The following is a 21,670-nucleotide window of genomic DNA, read 5'->3' as shown; positions in this document are numbered from 1 at the left end:
TGTAAATGCATTTTCTAATAGCTAACGGTTTACAGATTGTTTATCATGATCTTGGTACTAAGATTTTACATACAGGGCCAGGGGCGGTGTCTCACGCCTGTCATCCCAGCACTTTGGGAGGCTGAGGCGGGCGGATCACGGCGGATCACCCGTCTCTACTAAAAATACAAAAAATTAGCCGGGCGTGGTGGTGGTCGCCTGTAGTCCCAGCTACTCCGGAGGCTGAGGCAGGAGAATGGCGTGAACCCGGGAGGCGGAGCTTGCAGTGAGCAGAGATTACACCACCACACTCCAGCCTGGGCGAGAGAGCGAGACTCCGCCTCAAAGAAAATAAAAAAAAAAGATTGTACATGCAATATTCAACTACCCCCTCCAATAATCAATGAGTGACATTATTATTTTCATTTTACTGCTGAGGATCCGGAAGCACATTCACCCATTCCACAAATATTTACTGTGCACCTGCAATGTGCCAGGCATGTTCATGGAGGAACACAGCAAAATCTTTGCCTCTGTGCAGCTTCAGTCTGGGGTTTACAGGAAAAGGAGAAAGACGATAAACAAGAGATATGTACATTACACAGTAATTAAAAGGAGATACCTGCTATACAAGAAAAACAGAGCAGGATAAGAGAGATAGGAAGTTGCGATTTTAAGGCAGCCAGAGCAGACCTCACCAAGAAGGCAACATCTGAGCAAGGATGTTAAGGAGGGGAGCCGGGACAAGTGCAAAGGAAGGCCCTGAGGTGGAGGCAGCCTAGAATCCACCAGTGGGGAGAGTAAGGCGACTCGGAGAAAGGCGAGGGGCTAATACATCCGTTCTAATAACTTTGACTTTAACTCGGGGCTAGATGGGGAAACACTGGACAGTTCTACCCCGAGGTGTGACAGAACTTGACATTCGTTTTAAATCGGTCCATCTGTTTAGGCCCAAGGTCCCAAGGCTAGTGAGAGAAAACAAAATTTGAAAGCGGGCAGTCCGGCTCAGTAGTCTGTGCTGTCGGGATTAAACAATCAGTCGACACCCCCAGGGCTGAGCCCCGCAGCTAGCGCCCCGCCGGTGCTGGCCCGTAACTGTGGTTACCGCCATCCTTTCACTTAAACTCCGCCCCGATTACTCCCCCGCTCCAGGGCTCCGCATCCACTCTGCCGGGTCTCCACGTAGCGCTTCCCGGGCTACATATTGCGTAACTTCGGCAGTCGGGCGGAGTCTGCAGACGCGGAGCTGCGGCGGGCGGAGAAAACGCCCCAGCAATAGTCGCTAGGAGGAAACCCCGAGAGCCCCTGTCGCCCACGGAACGCGCCTGCGCAATCCGGGTCCAGGCCGCCGACATTCCAGAGCCGCCTTCCGCCCCGCCCCCAATTCCGGGGCGGAGTCGTCTGCCGCGCCTGCGCAGAGCGTCGCCGCACCCCCACGCCTGCGCGCTCCGCCCGTCCGGCCCCATCCCCCCAGGTTTTTCGCGTGGGGGAGGGGGCACGTCTCGGCGAGTCACGATGATGGCGGCCACCATCCTGTGGTGAGCTAGCGGATTCCCTGCTTGTCTCGCCGAGCCCCTTGCGCCTCCTGCAGATTCGGTGGCTGGCGCTCGGCGCGTGAGGAAGCACGGCGGCCCGAGCTCGCGGGGAAGGCCGCAGTCGCGGAGGCAGCGGCGCGGTGCGGGGCACGGGCTGGGGGAGAGGCCGCTCCGCTGGGCGAATGTGACAAGCCCCCACCCCCACCGCCTTCCTCCCCAGAGCGCGAGGAGCGCGGGCGACCCCGGGCCCCCGCCAGGCCACAGACCCCGCCCAGCGGCCAGCACCCGGCGCAGGCCCGGCAGCAGAGCTGTGCGGCGGCACCATGCAGGTCACCCTGAAGACCCTCCAGCAGCAGACCTTCAAGATAGACATCGACCCCGAGGAGACGGTACGCGCGCGGGCCGGGGGCAGGGGCGGCCGCGTGCGGGCCGCGGGGAGCCCCAGGAGTTCGCAGGGCCGGGCGGCGCGCTCCAGCGGGGCAAGCCCCGGAGGGCGCGATGAGGGCCCTGAGTCCCGGTGCCGGCCCTGGCCCTGGCGGCGTACAGCGGAGCCAACTCTCCTGGCTTGGCCACGGGCTTTGTGGCAGGAGAAAGGGGAAGCAGTGGCCGGACGCCGAAGGCCTGGTGGCAGATGGCGTGGAGCGCACGCCCGCGGGCCTGGGCCTAGGAGCTCGTGCTAGCGGGGCCGGAGGGGGATGGGGAGGTCCAGGCCGTCTCGGCCGTGGGGCCTGGCTTTCTGGTGTGGGTGCACAGGTGGGGGAGGGAGACGTAGGCGTCGCCACTACCCATGTGTGGACCTGGTTAGGCGCTTAGGTCCCAGAGTTGGTAACCCGAGAAGATGAGCCTTAAAAAAAAAAAAGTATCAGGTTCCGTTTGCCGCCGAGTGAGTGGTGAGAGGTGAATAGTGGTGAAAATGAATTTGCCCCTTTCCCTTCACAATTGTTAACCCTTTTATTTGCAGATGAATCGTTCTGCTGCCTTCCTCCCGCCACCAAACCCACATCCTTGCGTAGATTGCACTTTGAGGCCTCTTTAGTGGTGGTTTTAGCGTTAGAACCCTTCAAATCCATCCAGGCTCAAACTAAACTTCAGATTTAACGGGTTTTCTGCATTAGAAATCTTGGAATTGTAGGAGTTGGAACCCTGCACCCACCCTCCCCCGATCCCCCAAACAGTAGCGGTTCAAGGGGGAAAAAAGAAAAAAAAAACTTTGAATCTCTTCTGCAGTTAAAGCCTTAAACATTTCAGAAGTCCACATTATACATTTTTCTGTATTTGTGACTGCATAAAGAGACACTGTTGAGGTCAGTACAACTTTATGCCAAGAAGCTAAAAACGCCGTGTGAGAATTTATTGCTTATGTTCGGGAATACACCGCTAAGATTGTCATAATACTAAGTTTAAACCAGCAGCTTTCTGCCCAACTCTATTTTTAAAAGTAGTTGATTCTATTTTGGGTGGAGATCAGGGGCTTTGTTGTTAATTAAGTAGACCTGAGTTCCATTTGTGGTTTTGTAACTTATTTGCTATGACCTTGGGCAAATTACGCTGTCTTAGTTTCATCTTCTGTATAATAGGGATAATACCTGCCTTGCAGAGATGTGAAGATTAAATGGTATGTGTTTACTTGGTGGTCAGTAAGTGGAATCGATTATTTAAACAATGGATTCCTTTGAGTGGAGATACAGTGTTACGTTTTACTTATCTCATTTAATCTTAAGTTTTGTACATCTTTAATTTTTTAAAAAACAACCTTTTTGGGATTTTGGTACAAAATTATTTGATTTCAGAATATATGTAGGTGTATGCTGTGTGATTAACTTCTTAAAGGAACAGTAGATCTCAATTATACATGAGAAACTTTTCAGTGTCCTCAGAAGTAATTGACAACACCCTGTGGACTGACAGCACTAATAGAATCAGATTCCTCTTGAGTATTTCTTTACTGCTTAATGTGCATTAATAAGTTGAAGGGTGAAAGTTAAAATGGAGTTTGATGATTTCAGACAAACTACGTAAAATGCCTATTTGACTTTGGTTCTTTGTGGTAACAAATGTTGATGCCACAGTAACTTAATTGGCTTATAATACTCAGTTAATTTCAGAATTATTGAAACCTAAAGAAATATTGTGGCTTTTTGGTAAATATTTGTGGGTATATTGAAGTTATGCAGTGACTCTTTCAACAGCTCCACTGAAGTATTTATGTTCTGTAGGATTTGTTTAGCGTTTTAGGTACTTTACACATGCAGTGTTAACTGAGAGTCAATGCTGTACCAGTGTTTATATAAATTCTTAACTGTTTTTACTGTTTTCCAGTTTATTTTCAAGGAAAAGTAATATGTTATACTTCGGGAAGTATATTTTTGAAAAGCCCATTGTTAGGGAGTGGCTTCTACAGCTTTTGCTGCTATTTACATAAATAAATATAATTTTGTTTCTATTAGTATAAAAAAACTAATACTGTTAGTCTGGGGCACGAAATTAAAGCATTTCCCCTGGGATATATTTAATGACTTGTCAGTTTTTATTTTAATGACTTTAGGAAATAGTTTTCATGACAGTGTTTTCAATTCCATATTTGTAGTGTGTTTTATTTAATATTTGTTTTTGATACGACACTTTAGAGTTCCAGTAAGAAATACACAAAGAAAATTATATTTAATAGAGCAACAGTAAGTGTCCTGCTTGTAAGTTGTTGTGAGAACTAGGTAACCAAGGATATTAGAAATAGATCTAGAATAAAGACAAGATTGGATCTTATTGAGACCTGTTTTTGGTTGACTCAGAGATTTGTCCTTGTTTAAGAAGGAACCAAGAAAATTAAGTGACTTACGTAGCCAGTATAGAAGCTCTTGTGAGCTTGAGATGAGCATGAGCAAAAATGGAAGAAAGGACTGTGCGATAAGGGGAATCATGGGAGTGATTCATTTGTTGAACAAGTAAATGTTTAGTGAACTTTGCTGGCAGGACTGGAGGAATACAGGGACCTGTAGAATGTGACCTGGGGCTTCTGGGAGCCTTATTGACTTAGTCAAATCTCAGTAGCTATAGAGTAGGGAATATACACACTGGAAAAAGCAAGATAATTTGTTTTAAAGTGTTTTTATTTGCCCTAGTTTTAACAAAACTTTCTTAGACTTATTAGACATTTTGTACCATTTACTTGACTATTACCGTGATACATTACATGACCACTGCCTTTAGTGTTAACCTTTACAAAGGTCTTTGTTTTTACAATTGTAATGCAAACCGTCTTATAAAATATTCAAACAATACAGAAACAAAATGAGAAGGTGGTGTGTGTGGGATAGGGAGACCATTGCTAGATGTTCTTCATTGTGTGCTTTTTTTTTTTTTTTTGACTGTAAAAATTCTGGGAGACATTTAAGTAGCCTACATATTAAAGCATTTTGAGATGTCTAGTAGACCACTGCTTCTCTGAAATTTTTTAAAATTCTGAAGTTTAGGCTGGGTGCGGTGGCTCATGCCTGTAATCCCAGCACTTTGGGAGGCCGAGGCGGGCAGATCACAAGGTCTGGAGATTGAGACCATCCTGGCTAACACGGTGAAACCTCATCTCTACTAAAAAAATACAAAAAATTAGCCAGGTATGGTGGCATGCTCCTCCCGAGTAGTCCCAGCTACTTGGGAGACTGAGGCAGGAAAATCGCTTGAACCCTGGAGGCAGAGGTTGCAGTGAGCTGAGATTGCGCCATTGCGCTGCAGCCTAGGCGACAGAGCGAGACTCTGTCTCAAAAAAAAAAAAAATTTTTTTTTTAAGTTTAATGGTGTCATGGACATTTACAGGGAAATGGAATAGTTTTTAAGCTCAGTTTTATAGTCACTTAGTTTTTTATATTACTGTTGCTTGAAGCCATTAAGAAAGGTAGATTTAAGAATAAACCTTTTGAGATAAAAAAAATACAGTGCATTATTTTATTGCATCACTGAAATGGTGACAAGAAAGAGTATGTGGTATACAAATTAATCCTGCAGTCTAACTCTTGACACTGTTTGCTTTGAACAACTAAAAACAGAACTCAGTAAATTTGAGATGAGACTTCAAATGCAAAAGATGAAATGTGATTGGATTACTATATAAGTGACATTAAAATTCTACATATACATTGGATGTGTTTGCTAAGAGAATTGTAAAGATATCATTGTTTTAATATCTGTAAATAGCATATTAGTATGCTGTGAAGAATTACCTAATTTTGTGGTTTATCTCTATAATGTGATTGTTATAAAATACTGCTTTACCCAGCACTTTGGGAGGCCGAGGCGGGTGGATCATCTGAGGTCAGGAGTTCAAGACCAGTCTGACCAACATGGTGATACCTGGTCTCTACTAAAAATAGAAAATTAGCTGGGCGTGGTGATGCATGCCTGTAATCCCAGCCACTTGGGAGGCTGAGGCAGGAGAGTTGCTGGAACCCAGCAGGAGGAGGTTGCGGTGAGCTGAGATGGCGCCATTGCACTCCAGCCTGGACAACAAGAGTGAAACTCCATCTCAAAAAAAAGAAAAACAAAAGTGTGTGTGTATATTGCTTTAGTACTTGTTCTGTATTATAATACAGTATTTACTAGTCATCATTTATCAGTGAATTATTCCTGTGGTTTACTGTATTTTCAATATAGTCATGCTAGATACAATTTCATATTATAGAAGTTTCCTAGATTAAGGCAATAAGTAGTAAATGTATTAAAAATACTGCATCACAGAGGTGAAATTAAGAGTTCTTGGCATATTGGTAGAACAAGATACAGGAAGAAACTGAGAAATCTTGTACACTTTTTGCCAGACCTTTGCTGTTTTGATGCCGGGCACACAGTAGGCATTTAGTAAAGATCTTTGAATGAATTGAATATATTATTTTGATAAACTGGCAAGGCAGTAATCCCCCAATGTAGTGGGTTTGCATGTTGATTTATTTATTTAATAAATACTTTCTGTGTACTTACTAGATGTCAGGCCCTGCTGTGATGGTATGTGCATTCTAGTGGGATAAAACTGTCAAAAAACAAATTTTAAAAACCAGGTAATGGTGTAAGTGCTATGCAGAAAGTTGAAATAGGATAAAGTATTTGATAATACTTTACTGGGTGGCTGTTTTGTTTTTGAGACAGAGTCTCATTCTGCAGCCGAAGCTGGAGTGCAGTGGCACCATCTCGGCTCAAACCTTCGGCTCTGGGGCTCAAGCGATTCTCCTGCCTCAGCCTCCCAAGTAGCTGGGACTAGAGGTGTGCCCCATCACACCTGGTTAATTTCTTTGTATTTTTAGTAGAGATGGGGTTTCACCATGTTGCCCTGGGTGGTCTCGAACTCCTGAACTCAGGAAGTCTGGGTGGCTACTTTTAAATTTGCTAGTCACTGAAGGCCTTTCTGAATAAGGTGACATTTAAGCTGAGAGCTGAGTAAAAATGAGCACTTGAGATAAGGAGAGTGTTTTCTGTAGGGAACTGCTAGGGCAAAGACCTTTAAGAATGTGTTTTGGGAACTAAAAAAGCCTGCATTGCTAAGGTGATGGATAAGAGATAAGAGAGTGAGTTAGGCAAGTGGCCAGAGCATTGTAGGCTAGGGGTTTTCAGGGTAAAATTGGAAACATTTACAAGCAGGACAGAAATCTTTGTTTATTTATCTCTGTCTCTCTTTTCTCTCTCTTTTTCCCTCCCTCCCTTCTTTTCTCCCTTCCTCCCTTCCCTCTCTTTTCCTCTCCTTCCCTCCTTCCTTTCTTTCCTCCCTTCCCCACTCCCTCCTTTCCCTCCCTCACTTCCCTTCCTTTTTCGACAGCGTCTTGCCCTGTCACCCAGGCTAGAGTACAGTGGCATGATCATAGCTCACTGCAGCCCCAAACTCCTAGGTTCAAGTGATCCTCCACCCTAAGCCTCCCCAGTAGCTGGGACTATTTGGGCATGCCACCACTCCCAGCTAATTTTTATTTTTTGTAGAGATGGGGTCTTGATGTTTTGCCCAGGCTGGTCTCCAACTTCAGCCTTAAGTGATCCTCCTGCCTCAACCTCCTAAAGTGTTGGGATGACAGGCACAAGCCCGCATACCCAGCCAGGAAATATTTCTTTTAGGATTTTTAAAGGTTACTTTGATGCTGTGGAGTGGGCAAGAGTGAAAAGCAGAGACATCAGTTAGGGGGCTTGTGCAGTAGTTTTAAGTAATTGAAGCTTGAACCAGGGCAGTGGCAGTGGAGATGTAGAGGATTTGGAGATGTAGAGAAGAGGAGATGGAATTAGGATATGTTTTGAGAGGTGTAGTTGGCTGTACCACTTGCTTTGTGACCTCAGGCAAGTTACTCAGTATGTGCCTTTTGGTCCTCTGCTGTAAAATGAGAATACTAGTATGAAAGTACTAAATTATTGGTATATGAATTTTGAAATAGTATTAACAGTGCTTGGTAATGTGGTCCCACTCTCCCTCCATTGTTCTTGCTTAGAAAGCCTCAAATGTGATTAAATTCAACTCAGTGTTTGTACTTGCACCTGAGTGGCCAGAGATGCACCTGTAGCCGCATTGACTTGTCTCGCTTAAATTTATGAACATTAAGGAACTTAAATTCATGAGCATTAAGGAACACTAAGACACACGAAGGAACCTTAGTTGGGTCCTTAGTGTGCAGCACCTGACAGTCCTCCAGTTTACTAGTCACTCTTCCACTGCCACAGGATGCTTTCATATCATCTACCTTCCTTATTTTCATTTGACAACTCTAGTCTTTATTTGATTGAGAATTTAGAAATAAAAGAGACAGAATGTCTACAAGGTCCTACCATAGCTACCTACCTACTAGCCTCCTCTTACTGTAGATAGTTCTGAATTGTAGATGGTGCTATCTAAGGCAGGTCCTTCCACTTTTCCACTATACTTCATCCCCTGTCGTGTGTGAAGGACATCACTCCATCAGATCTTCTTTTCTCTTCATCACTGATTTTTCCCATTTCTAGGGTATACAAACAATTTTTCCCCATCTTAATGATACACTCCCTCATCTCCATATCCCTCTTTATCTGCTGCCCTATTTCCCTGCTTCTCAAGAAAATTCAGGAGTATCTCTTAATTCTGCTTCCTTTTTTCCACATCTTGCTCTTTTCAGATCCACCATACTGTTCCTAAAAGGGAGTCCTCACAACTTTGTACTTGTGCTTCATCCTTAAGCACAATACTTCTTAAAAAATCTTTCTCCTCATTATTAAAATGGGAGTAATAATAATTGAACTGCTTTCCTAACGGTAGTGAAAATCAGGTGAGATCATGGGCATGGAAATATTTAGTGAATTGTGAAATTAGAAATAAGTTTTGCAGTTTTTAAACAACCTTCTTTCATCAGTTTTTATTTTGATCATTTCACTATCCTTTCTTTAAAAGGTTTGTATGAATGAGATATTCTCATTCTCTTAGATTGACATAATCAGAAATTTTGAACAGTGTGTAAAAGCAATGAACAAGGTCCTGCTGTGATAGATGCCATATAGGATTCCGGTTAATTTCTGAAAGAAATTTGCTGAATTTAACCCTACTGTGGCACAGTGAATCCTGCCAAAGGACACTACACCATCTGTTCCCTATAAGTTTAGATAAATAAATGTCTTTTGTAGTGTGACGAACGCTAATCTTACAACTGAATCAGCTTTATAAACCTTTTAAACATTATATAAACTTACTTCAGCAGAGCAGTTAGACCAGCTACAAATGACTGATAATACATGAGCAGATAGATCCTAGAGGCTTAAAGGGGGTAGATAAAATTGTTTTCACCCATTATTCCCCACACACTTCTGGTTGAATTAGGTAGGCACCTTGTTTTTGCTGGTGCACTGGATAGATCCATTCTTTGCTTATATAGAAACTTACAGGTATTTTGGGAATTCTGCTTACTCAATTTTCAAATTCCTGTGTTTCTTTTGATCTTGTTGAAATCATACTGTTAGGAATATATTTTAGAATAGATTAAACTGGCATGTATTGGCTGACTTAAGAGCCTAAGTACCATTTTACATGGTATTTAAGCTCATTTCTGTGGGACAAATGGGTTTTGGATTTCAAATCATTTATTTAAAATAATAGCCTTTTGGATCATAACCCCAGTTTGAGGATTGCCTTTGTTATAATGCCTGCCTCTTGTCATATAATTCATGTTATGTTATCAGTTATTGTTTCTGTTGTAAAAATCTCCTTGGGTCCAGTGAGGAGATTTTTCCTGTTTGTACTGAAGTCAGCTGACATTTTTAAAATCAAATTTGTATTTGTAGAATTATCAGGAACCTACCTTGGTACAGAAATTCCCCAGGAAGTACTCTGGTCCCTGTACCAGTTTCTTAAGTGGGAGGAGATCAACCAAAGAACCAAAAAAGAAAAAGCATTGCCTGTAGTGTAAACGTAAGAAATCCTTTAGTAAACATATTTGGCTTTGGGAATCTCCTTTATTTTGCTAATTGTTGATTGCCAAAATTTAATTGCTGTTACTGTTTTTTAATTAGGCCGTGTAGTATTAGAACTGCCTTAGACCTTTTTCTTTTAAATGAAGTTTCTTTTTTTCTGTTTGAAAGTCCAGTTTTCCCTAAATTACTCAAATAATTCAGGCTCGTTGTAGTAAATATAGTAAAATGTGAATGGCTTCTAGTCTTTTTTAAAAATATATTTACACATAATACATGAACACAACTATACTGTTTAAAAAAATAATTGCTTAGCAGCTAGCTTTTTTTCCTCAAAGATAGTTATAAATATTTCATTCGTTTATATTGCATAGTGTTCAAATGAATGTATGTACGTTAATTTATTTTACCACTTCTCCTTTGTGGATGTTTGGGGGTTGTTTTCAGTTTTTAGTATTGCAAACAGCAATGTAGTGCACATACTTTGTACCTTTGTCTTTGAAGTAATTACATGAGCACCTCTAGCATTGATTTCTAGATGTGGAATTATTTGGTCAAAGTGTGTCAGATTGCCTTAAAAAATTCCTGGTTAGGCCGGGCGCGGTGGCTCATGCCTGTAATCCCACCACTTTGGGAGGCTGAGGCAGGCGGATCATGAGGTCAGGAGTTTGACACCATCCCGACCAACATGGTGAAACCCTGTCTCTACTAAAAATACAAAAAATTAGCTGGGCTTGGTGGCGCACACCTGTAGTCCCAGCTACTTGGGAGGCTGAGGCAGGAGAGTCACTCGAACCTGGGAGGTGGACGTTGCAGTGAGCTGATAGCGCACCACTGCACTCCAGCCTAGTGACAGAGCGAGAGTCTGTCTCAAAAAAAAATGCCTGGTCAGTGCTTACAAACATTATTTGTTATTTACAAATACCGTCTTCCATATGAATAGTCAGGATTCAAATTTAGGGACTCTGCCTCTAGAACCTATGTGTTTAACCTTTCTATTTCATCTGCCTTAGTGTACCCATCAGAAAAAGGATAATAGTATCTACCTGTGTACTAGTTAACCTATTACTGCATAACAAATTACCCTAAAATGTAATTAAAACAGTAAACACTATTTCATAGTTTTTGTGAGTCAGGAATTCAGGGGTATTTTAGTTCTGTGGTTCTTATTCATTGTCTCAGGAAGTTGCATTTAAGGGCTTCATTCTGTACATTAAAGGCTTGACTGGCTGGAGGATTCCCACTGAAAGTGACTTCCTCACATGGCTAACAACTTGGTGATGGTTATTGACTAGAGGCCTCAGATCTTCCCCATATGGGCCTCTCCCAAGGATGCCTGAGTGTCCTCATGACATTGTGGCTGGCTTCTCCCAGTGTGAGTGATCCAAGAGAGCAAAATACAAACAATGGCTTTTATGTATAAACCAGCCTCAGAAGTCACACTTTTACTTTAGCAGTATCTTACTGTTCTTGTGGACTAGCCATAATTCAGTGTGTGAAGGGTATGTACGAAGGCTTGAATACCAATAGATGGGAGTCATTGGGGGCCATCTTGGATGTTGGCTACTGCAACCTCATAGAGATGTAGTACAGATTAAAAGAGTTAATTATTGTGAGGCTCTTAGTACACTGCCTGGCATATGGCAGGTACATAGCCTACATTAGCTTTTATTCAGATGTTATATTTCAGGGCTACCTATTAAAACTTTACACCATCATTTTTACTCTATGTAGTTATAACAGTAATAAGAAGCAACATAGTTACAGAAGTAAGAAGGAAAAATAATACTGTAACATTGAGCAAGCTGTTATATGGAATATGCAATTGCTGACCTAATTAACAAGCAGTAGCCTAGAAATCTTATGCATAGTGCTGTGTAAGAAGATTGACATGGCAGCTCATTATACTATCATAGGAACATGGTTTACAAGATACTATTTTGATGTCTCATGCATGACCTAAATTTGTCAAATGAAAATGACTACTTTTTTTAAGAGACAGAGTCTTGCTCTGTTGCTCAGGCTGGAGTACACTGACAAGATTATATCTCACTCCAACCTTGAACTCCTGGGCTCAGTCAGTCTTTTATCTCAGCCTCCTGAGGTAACTGGGACTACAAGCAGGCACCACAGCACCCGTCTAATTAAAAAAAATTTTTTTGAAATGGTGGCTCACTATGTTGACCAGGCTGACCTCAAACTATTGGGATAACAGGGGAAAGGACTACTTTTAATGGTTGTTGGCCTGAACTAAAATAGTGCCATTGCCACAGAGATGCACAGTAGTGCTCACATTAGGAAATAATTAAATGGTAAGTTTAGCTTTGTGGCTTTGTGGTGGCACTTTTTTTTTGAGACAGAGTCTTGCTCTGTCGCCCATACTGGAGTGCAGTGGCGCGATCTCAGCTCACTGCAAGCTCCACCTCCCGGGTTCAAGCCATTCTCCTGCTTCAGCCTCCCGAGTAGCTGGGGACTACAGGCGCCCACCATGTGGTGGCACTTTTAAATACACTATTATGATTGTCTTCCTTTGCAGGAAAAAGGAAAAACCATGCCCATCATGTTGAATATTATATTGAGTACGTTTTTATTTTTAAATGCACAATTTTATAAGAGATAATTAAGTAGCTAAAAAAAAAGTTTGATTTCTTGAATGTTAACCATGGCTTTGTCTCTAGTGGAATTAATGATAAACCACCATTATTTATATAGCAGGATATGCGGCACAATGAAAGTTCTAGCCCTGGTTATGTACTGAGATTGTGGTGCTCACGTTTATATTCACTCTGTCGAGATGGCTTACTGGAATGGGAGTGTTGGCGTGGGGCTCAGCGCAGTTAAAGGAGTCATAATTGCATCTATTGTGGGCCATATCCTTTCCAAGAGAAGTCTGTGCTGAGTTCTGCCTCTTCCTTTGAAGCATCCAGAAAGAAGGCAGTCTTTCTTGCTAATCTGTTTTAAAGTATGCCCAATTAGATTGGGTTAGGGATGATTAAAACAAAGTAATTTAGATACAGTTCTTCCACAGATACATTATGGTTTAAATGCCTCTAGGACATCGTGTGAAGGTGTTCAGTAGAGAGTTAAGTGTGTATAAATGAAGGGCAGGGAGAGACAACTGGGCTAGAAATACAGATGACATCTGCATGGTTATTAAAACTAGGAGTAGACACGATGGATTATCCTGGAAGTCTAAGTAACACTTAAAGGGCTGGCCAGGGAGGAGGATTTCATGAAGCAGTGAACCGGAGAGATAGGAAAACCAAAAGTATGACATCCTGGAAGCCGAAGGATGGTAGTATATAAAGGAGGGACAAGTCAGTACTGTCACACGTGACAAGAGGAAGATAGGAGAGGATTAAGAAGTGTCTTATTATGATGTTGCAGAATTCAGTGATATGGGTAAAGAGCGGTGTTAATGGAATGGCCAGTGTGGGGGGGAGGGGGCACTACCAGAGAAAATAAGCAGCAGAATGAGAATAAATTTCATGTTTTTGTTTATCAGCACAGTATTGCCCTCTTTTGAGTAGATGATTTTGGATTATGAATAAGTGAAGACAGTGGTGTGTATTTAAGTTTTTGAAGAATTAGATTAAGAGGGGAGAGAGAGTCTAGGAGGAGACGAGATTGTTAAGTGTTTGTTTTTAAAATGATAAAGAATTAGGTCTCAGGGTGAATGGAAGTGAACTGAGTGAAGAGAGGCTGAAAAGGCTGGGGGAGATAGGCAATATAATGAATTTAGTAAGATACTGAAAAATACTTGGAGGCGAACCAGAGGACCGGTGGAAAGAATTAGGTTTGAAAGAAAGGGATTCTTCTTTCATTTAATAGGTGAGAAGGAGATGTAGGTGGGTCTGGATGCAACAAAGTTAAACAGAAAATTGAAAATAAGTTCCTCTACTGTTTTTAATAAGGTAGAAAGTGGTCACCTGCAGAGAGTATGAGAGGATGCTGGGAATCAGATTTAGAGTAGAATGCAGATTTAAGATAATTCTTTTGGAGGATGGAGAATAGGGCTAACCAGGGGGAACAGAAGATTTAGTGTATCCTTTTCTCCACTAGCATTTAGAAAACTGGGTATAAATGTTGATAGGCAGTCTCTTAGGTAAAAGTTGAGATTTGTTAGCTAAGCAAGGTTAGGACGATGAGACACTACAGAGTGGTTGGAGTAAATTTTAGAGGTTGAGTACTGACAGAAACAGATGGTGTTGGTCCAAATACAGAATTTTGTGTATCAGGAGCGGCAGAAAGACAAGGAAGTTTTTGATATTAGAAAGAAGGTGATAGGAGCAGTGACAGTGTTGTCTAAGCAAAATAGAGCTGATAGTGAAGATCAAAATGAAAGTAGAGACTCTAGGGATCAAGTCTTACGGAGGAGGTTCAAGAGCAAGTATAGTGAACAGTTACTAAGAGCTGATAGGAACAGGAGATTGGTCACTTATAATTTTAAACATAGAGTGGTTTTTAGATGACAGAATTCAGCCTGTGTTCTGTGAGTATAGATTGGATTGTAAGTAAAGATCACTGTTTTGTTCAAGGTAAGGAACAATGCCAGAATTTCAGACAGGTCAGTGAACCTGGTTCCAAAGTCTTGGTCAATTATTTTCTTTGACGTGGTACTGTTGGGTCAAATCCCCGTGCCTTCACCCACTACCTTAAAAATGTTGAAGCATCTTGGCATGTTGCCCTCAAAAATTTTGATCATTTGATACTTTAATTCTTATTCTGAGAATGTATTTCTTCACTTTCGATGCCAGGAATTATTCAAACCAATCTTTCTAGTGTGGTAGTCTATTGGGTTAATAACATAAGGCATCATTTATGTGTTTGGTTACTAATGAAGTTGAGCTTTTCTGTGCTGTGACTGTAATTGTGAATTGCCTGCCCTGTCATTTGTCCAATTTTTTTATTAGTGCACAAACAGTTTTGTGCCTTGTTTCTCTTTTTTTTTTTCTTTCTTGAGAGAGTTGTATTCTGTTACCTGGGCTGGAGTGCAGCGGCATGATCTTTACTCACTGCAGCCTCAGCCTCCCAAGTAGTTGGGATTACAGGCATGCGCCACCATGCCCAGTTAATTTTTGTATTTTTAGTAGATACGGGGTTTCCCTATGTTGGCCAGGCTAGTCTTGCGCTCCTGGCCTCAAATGATCCACCCACTTCGGCCTTCCAGAGTGTTGGGATTACAGGCATGAGCCATTGCACGCAGCTGCCTTTTCTCTTTTTTAATTGCTTTTTTTTTTCTTGAGATGGAGTCTTGCTCTGTCGCCAGGCTGGAGTGCAGTGGCACAATTTTGTCGCACTGCAACCTCCGGCTCCCTGGTTCAATTGATACCCCTTTCTCAGCCTCCCGAGTAGCTGGGACTACAAGTGCACGCCACCACACCCGGCTGATTTTTGTATTTTAGTAGAGACGGGGTTTCGCCGTGTTGGCCAGGATGATTTCGATCTCTTAACCTTGAGATCTGCCTACCTCGGCCTCCCAAAGTTCTGGAATTACAGGCATGAGCCACTGCGCCAGGCCTCTTAATTTCTTTTATTTTTTTTTATTTGTATTTGTCCTTTTTTTCTGTTTGAGTTGCATGTTTAGCCTGTTAATTTTTCTTCTTTGTTGAATAAACATTTTTAGTGTTTAGTCTACAGTTACTTCTTTAGCCAAATCATATAGGTGTTTTGTATGGAGTCCCCATTGATATGTTCTTAATATTCTGTGTTTGTTTTGTTTTGTTTTTGAGACTGAGTCTTGCTCTTGTCATCCAGGCTGGAGTGCAGTGGTGTGATCTTGGCTCACTGCAACCTCTGCCTCCTGGGATTCAAGCAATTCTCCTGCCTCAGACTCCCAGGTAGCTGGGATTACAGGTGCCAGCCACCATGCCTGGCTAATTTTTGTATTTTTAGTAGAGATGGGGTTTCACAGTGTTGGCCAGGCTGGTCTCGAATCCAACCTTAGGTGATCCGTCTACCTTGGCCTCCCAAAGTATAGGATTACAGGCGTGAGCCACTGTGCGCAACCGTAATATTTTTTAATCAATTTTGATTTCTTTGAAGCAAAAGTTATTAGTAGTAAATTACTAAAGGACCTTTTTGTTTTGGTCCAGCTTTTCTTAATTTATGGTGCTGGTTTTTTTGTTTTTGTTTTTTTTTTGCCTTTGACCTCCCTCATTTTTTATATATAAAGCTAGAGAGTCCTGTTATTTAGGCTTTTTGAAATATGAAATATTTAAGTCTTCATTGAAACCTGTCAAGAATGAGATATTCTTGCATGTTTATTTTCTTTTACTTGTTGCTTCATATGTGTCTTTTTTTCTTTACATATGTCTATGCTCTGTTCATTTATTCATTGAGCACAAGATAATGGAGCACCCACTCCATGCCAAGCCACTGTGTATTGTTCGGAGAACTGGGTTCATGCATAGAGCTACACTTGGTTTGTAATTTATTGTAGTTTTCCTAAATAATCACACTTGCAAATATTACATCTTGTCTCTAGAAACAAAATTTGAAAAGAAATTTACCATTCACCACTGAGTGCTCCACCCATGCTCTGCCATCAGTTAGTTGACTTGGGAAGTCTTTTAGCATGCAGGATAGCAGTCCTCAAATGACTTGGTTTCAGTACTTGTTTACATTTAAATAAGTTATTGAGGGCTGGGATTACAGGCATATACCACCATGCTCTGCTAAAAAAAAAAAAAAAAATTTTTTTTTTTTTGCATTTTAGTAGAGACAGAGTTTCATCATGTTGGCCAGGCTGATCTTGAACTCTTGGCCCCAGGTGATCCTCCCACCTCAGTCTCCCAAAGCTCTGGGATTACAGGCATGAGCCACTGTGCCTGACCCAATGTACTTACATTTATTAATGTTTACCATATTAGAAATTAAAACATTTTATTAATGTTCATTTAAAAACAGATATAAATTTATTATAATAATTTTTTTCACAAAAAAATAACTATGTGCCAAAATAACAGTAACAACAAAGCACTGAGAAGACTGACAATGTTTTACTTTTTTTGCAAATCTGATATTTGGCTTTAAAAAAATTTTACTTGTGTTTCACCTTTGAAATGAGGAACAGTGGAAAATAGTGGATTGGGGTTTTTGTGATGGATTTCTACTTTGGGGAACATCAGAATAGCAATAAATGCTACTGACCCATTTCAGGAAGATCAGTACAGCAAGGATGGTTTATATGGTATTTACAAAATACTCTTGGGAGTCATATAAGGGGTGGTAACCTCTTTATTTCCGTCTCCTCGTCTATAAAATTGAGTGGGTGACATTTCCTTTTGTCCCAGAGTTTTGAGGATTGTGTGAAATTGTATGTTAACATTTGAAGCTAAATAAGCTTTTTTTATCTTTGAAGTACACACCATCACTTTTTAATTGTAGAAGAGAAACCTATATTTGTATCCCTTTCTGTCTAAAACTCAGAGAACTGTCAGCTTAGATAATTTTCAAGAAGTATTCTGGGAAATTGAAGGAATTTGAATTTTTCTCCTTGGTTCTTGTGTCTTTAAAGTAGTGAAAGTAGTTCTATAAAGGCAAATGAGAAAGCCATCTCTGCCTTTTTTAACTCCTCTGCCTCCCTACTTAACAGGTTTCCAGAAGTCCATTAGACTTGTTTTTCTAAATACTGTATAATGAGCCTAATTGTCACACAATTTTAGGAAATGAAGAGACTCTAAAGGTCATGGATTCCAGCTCCTCTTATAGATGAAACTGATTCTGAGAGAAGCTAAGCTGCTTGTTTAAGAGCATTGAAGTTGTCTGGTGGTTTTCAGCCTGGGCTGAACTTTGGAACCACCTGTAAAGCTTTTTAAAAATACTGATGTCAAGGTCCCACCCTCAGAGATTATGTTTTAATTGGTGTTTGTAAAGCACCCGTGGTGATTGTAATGAAGCATAAAACTTAAGATGAATTATTTGCCTTTTAGCATTCACAATTTAACCTTTAACATTGAAGTATTCTTCTTTTTGATGAGACTGTTTTATTTCTGAGATTTTTTTAGGTGATCGAGCTTTACTTTATTGCTCCGTGGGAAATAAATCCATAAACATTATATAAATCAAAACTTTGATTTTGAAAACTTTATTTTAAATTATCAAGTCAAGTAGTAAACTTTTAAAAATCTGTGTGTATCAAATGGTGTTAAAGTTTATGCCTATCATAACTAATAATATGAGTTAATATTGAATCTTTTTTGATACAAATTGGAAAAACAGTCTTTGAGGTTTTGGAAGCATTAATAATTATGTATATAATTTTTGTCTTCCATTATTTATTCAGATTCTGGATTGTCATTTTTTGTTTAGACTTTTTCCAAAACAGATCTTTATTTTTCCTATAGGTGAAAGCACTGAAAGAGAAGATTGAATCTGAAAAGGGGAAAGATGCCTTTCCGGTAGCAGGTCAAAAATTAATTTATGCAGGTATGAATTAAATATTAAAATTAACATGCCATGTCTTGATATTCTTTTAGTTTTAGAAATGTTATCTTACATATTGTAGTATATTCAAATTGTCAGAAAAATGATTGTACAAATAAAAGCAGTGAAAGAGCAGTCGTTTGAATCTAATGTTGATATTCAATCTTCTCTTTATTCACATTTGCCCTATGTATTTTTCCATCAAACGGTATTTTGTGTCATCTTTTGTAAGCATCATGTAACTGGCTTTTGTGTTTTTAATGAAACTGATCTTTTTTAAAAAATTGAATTGAAACCATTTATACTGATTGTGTTATTATTACTATGTTTGGAATCATTCTTGTAAAATTAAGTTTAACCAAAACCGACTGAAGAATACCGAAAAAACACATCACACAGAAAGACATCGACAGGAAGAAAAAAATTAATATTCAGATTATGTAAAGAATTCTTAGAAATCAATAAGGAAAGGATGACCAATAAAGCAACAAAGGATAAGCGTAGGAATTATAGATTTAACTAGCCTTACTAATAACCAGGAAAATGTATTTTAAAAATACACTTGATATCCAAATTTAGTAGAGAAAATGCTTTCGTTGTAGATGTTAGTAAAGTGGGTGTTTGATCGCCCATGGATTCTTCTATTTTTCTGAATAGTGTTTCCTAAAGTGAGACAGCCTGGAGGAAATGCTAACATGGTGATTCAGTCCCATTATTTTTATAGATCAGAGTTCAGAAGCCTAAAGAAGTAGACATAAAATTCCAATTTCCAGTTTCTCGTTTTGGCCTGTTTTCTCATTCCTATCCATATTCCTTTCTGTCTTAATGTTAGCAGCTTTTGATTCAATAGCTTTTTAAAGATGGAAAACTAAATTCATGGAGCAGGAAAAATCAGGGAGTCCTACTTACCTAATACGTGACCTTCAGCGCGATCACACTCTTTTGTACTTCTTTGTGCATTTTTGAGTTCTGTAGCATCTTGCTCTTTCTTGTGTATCATGTCATTTTCTGAAGTACTTTTAGTATCTTGCTTTGATAGTGTTAGAACATTTCTGATTTATCAGCTATGTGTATTTTGGGGAACAGGAAATTTGTTTCTCTCCCCTTCTTCGTATCAGAAAAGAATATAGGTTATTTTCCAGAGGACCCCTGTGCAATCAGAGTATTGGATTTTCTTTATCGTCATGACCTCCTCCTTTTCAGGGTCTCTTTCATATTTTCTTGCTCAGTAAGTCCTTTATATAATGAAGTAATACATTTGTAAAAATTGATTGTCATTCTATATACACTATATAAGTTTGACATCTTTCAGTTAAATGCTTATGCCTTTTAATTTTGTTTATTTTGAGAGAGGGTCTTGCTCTGTCACCCAGGCTGGAGTGCAGTGGTGTGATTATAGCTTGCTGTATCCTTAAACTCCTGGGCTCAAATGATCCTCCTGCCTCAGCCTCCCAAGTAGCTACGACCATAGGCATGTGCCACAGTGCCTGGCTAATTTTGAATTATTTTTTTTTATAAACAGGGTTTTGCTGTGTTGCCCAGGCTGGTCTCAAACTCCTGGCCTCAAGCTGTATTCCCTCCTCAGCCTTCCAAAGGGTTGGGATTACAGGCATGAGCCACCATGCCCTGCCACTTAGGAATTGCTTTATTTTTATCTCAATTGATTGGTTTTTTCTTTGGGAAAAGTACTGACTGATAGAATTTATGTTGGTGATTCATATTTTAATATTTCTGAAATAATCATATTTCAAGTAGAAAGTTGTTTTAACTTATGTGTAAGAGAAAGATTATGCCTTAAATGATTTTTTTTTTTCTCTTAATGTATTAGGCAAAATCCTCAATGATGATACGGCTCTCAAAGAATACAAAATTGATGAGAAAAACTTTGTGGTGGTTATGGTGACTAAAGTAAGTTTCAACTTCATTCTGTATATGTTTGTGCATGTAAGTCTTTTTAAAAATGATGATCCCAAGTCCACACAATGGACACAGTTTATACACATCCATAGTGGTGTGCACTTTACTATGAAGCTTTTTAAGAATTTACCTTAAGTGAAACATAAAGTTATTAATGGTTTATGTTATTATACATTAAACTATAATTTAATATAGTTTTAATAAAATTTTATGTAAATTGAAACAATTGAAACACCAATAGGAAGAAAAAAATTAATATTCAGATTATGTAAAGAATTCTTAGAAATCAGTAAGGAAAGGATGACCAATAAAGCAAAAAGGATAAGAGTAGGAATTATAGATTTAACTAGCCTCACTAATAACCAGGAAAATGTATATTAAAAATACACTTGATATCCAAATTTGAAATGTTGAAATTATTTCTGCTAGAGTAGTGAAATCATTTATTATATAATTCTTTTAAAATGTCTTTATAAATGGAATAAATGTTTATTCTGTAGTTTTCATAAGTTTGTCTTAAATAGACTTGCTAAATTATGTACTAGTCCTAACAAATTCCTCAAGGCAGAAAAGGCATGAAAGCTTATTATTACTGTGATATTTCTTAGTGAAAGAATATGTTTTTAGAAACTGAAAAAGGGAAAAGGCAACTAAAGAAATGATGGAATGATTTTTGTGAGGAAGTTTTAAACAGATACTTTCTTGTGATTTAGTAGGTTGGAATGTATTTGGAACAATTTATGAAAGTAAATTTTTTTTAAAGCAGAGAATGAACATGGATTTTTTTAAGAGACTATATACTTGTTTATTTAAAGATATAATACAGCATAGAATTAAGAGACAAATGGAGAAGGTGGTACTCATGACATTCATTTTTAGGATTAGATTGTCATAATCTGAGAAAGAACAGTGTTACTTGTAGCAGTGAAAATAAGTTTAAATCACTAATTGAAACCACTTCATCAAAGGCCAAAAGTGGAATAAATAGGTTTTTTCTCAAAGTCACAAAATAATTAATAGTAATAGAAAATAGAGTTGAAATAAATTTTAATTACCACATCCTTTTATACCGGGAAACAAGCAGCTAAATAATTTACATGTGTTGAACTTGAACATTTTTTAATTTGTTAAGAACTATATTGATTTTGCTATACTTAAGAACTTAACTCACTATATGTTAAGCTTTAAAAACAGAGAAGCAGAATTGTAAGGAAACCTTGTATCATCTAGATTTTTTATTCAACTGTGGTAAAATATAATAACAAACTTCCAGTTTAATCATTTTAAGTGTACAGTTCAATAACATTACAGTTACATTGTTTTGCTGCTATCACCATCATATAAGTGGAATCCTATGTATGGTATTTGTCTTTTTGTGACTGGCTTATTTCACTTAGCATAATGTTATCAAGGTTCATGTA

General features: G+C 39.5%; 1 protein-coding gene across 2 annotated transcripts in view; it reads left to right on the top strand.

Annotated features, from left to right (window-relative positions):
- The first annotated feature begins 1,348 nt into the window (after positions 1-1,348).
- Positions 1,349-21,670, top strand: part of RAD23B (RAD23 homolog B, nucleotide excision repair protein) — a 49,458-nt gene continuing 29,136 nt past the window's right edge. Inside the window, exons 1-4 of one of the 2 annotated variants that reach the window (XM_033237889.1) lie at positions 1,349-1,517; positions 1,735-1,903; positions 18,254-18,335; positions 20,161-20,240. In XM_033237889.1, the coding sequence (XP_033093780.1) occupies positions 1,838-1,903; positions 18,254-18,335; positions 20,161-20,240 (228 nt within the window). In that variant the 5' untranslated portion in view covers positions 1,349-1,517; positions 1,735-1,837. Of the gene's footprint in view, positions 1,904-18,253; positions 18,336-20,160; positions 20,241-21,670 lie in introns of both variants that reach the window. The other variant, XM_033237888.1, reaches the window with a different exon arrangement.

The sequence above is a fragment of the Trachypithecus francoisi genome, unplaced genomic scaffold (genome assembly GCF_009764315.1).
Source record: "Trachypithecus francoisi isolate TF-2019V2 unplaced genomic scaffold, Tfra_2.0 Lachesis_group16, whole genome shotgun sequence".
NCBI classification, from domain to species: Eukaryota; Metazoa; Chordata; class Mammalia; order Primates; family Cercopithecidae; genus Trachypithecus; species Trachypithecus francoisi.
The sequence above is the reverse complement of the archived record's forward strand: the minus strand, read 5'-3'. Positions and strand labels throughout refer to the sequence as shown.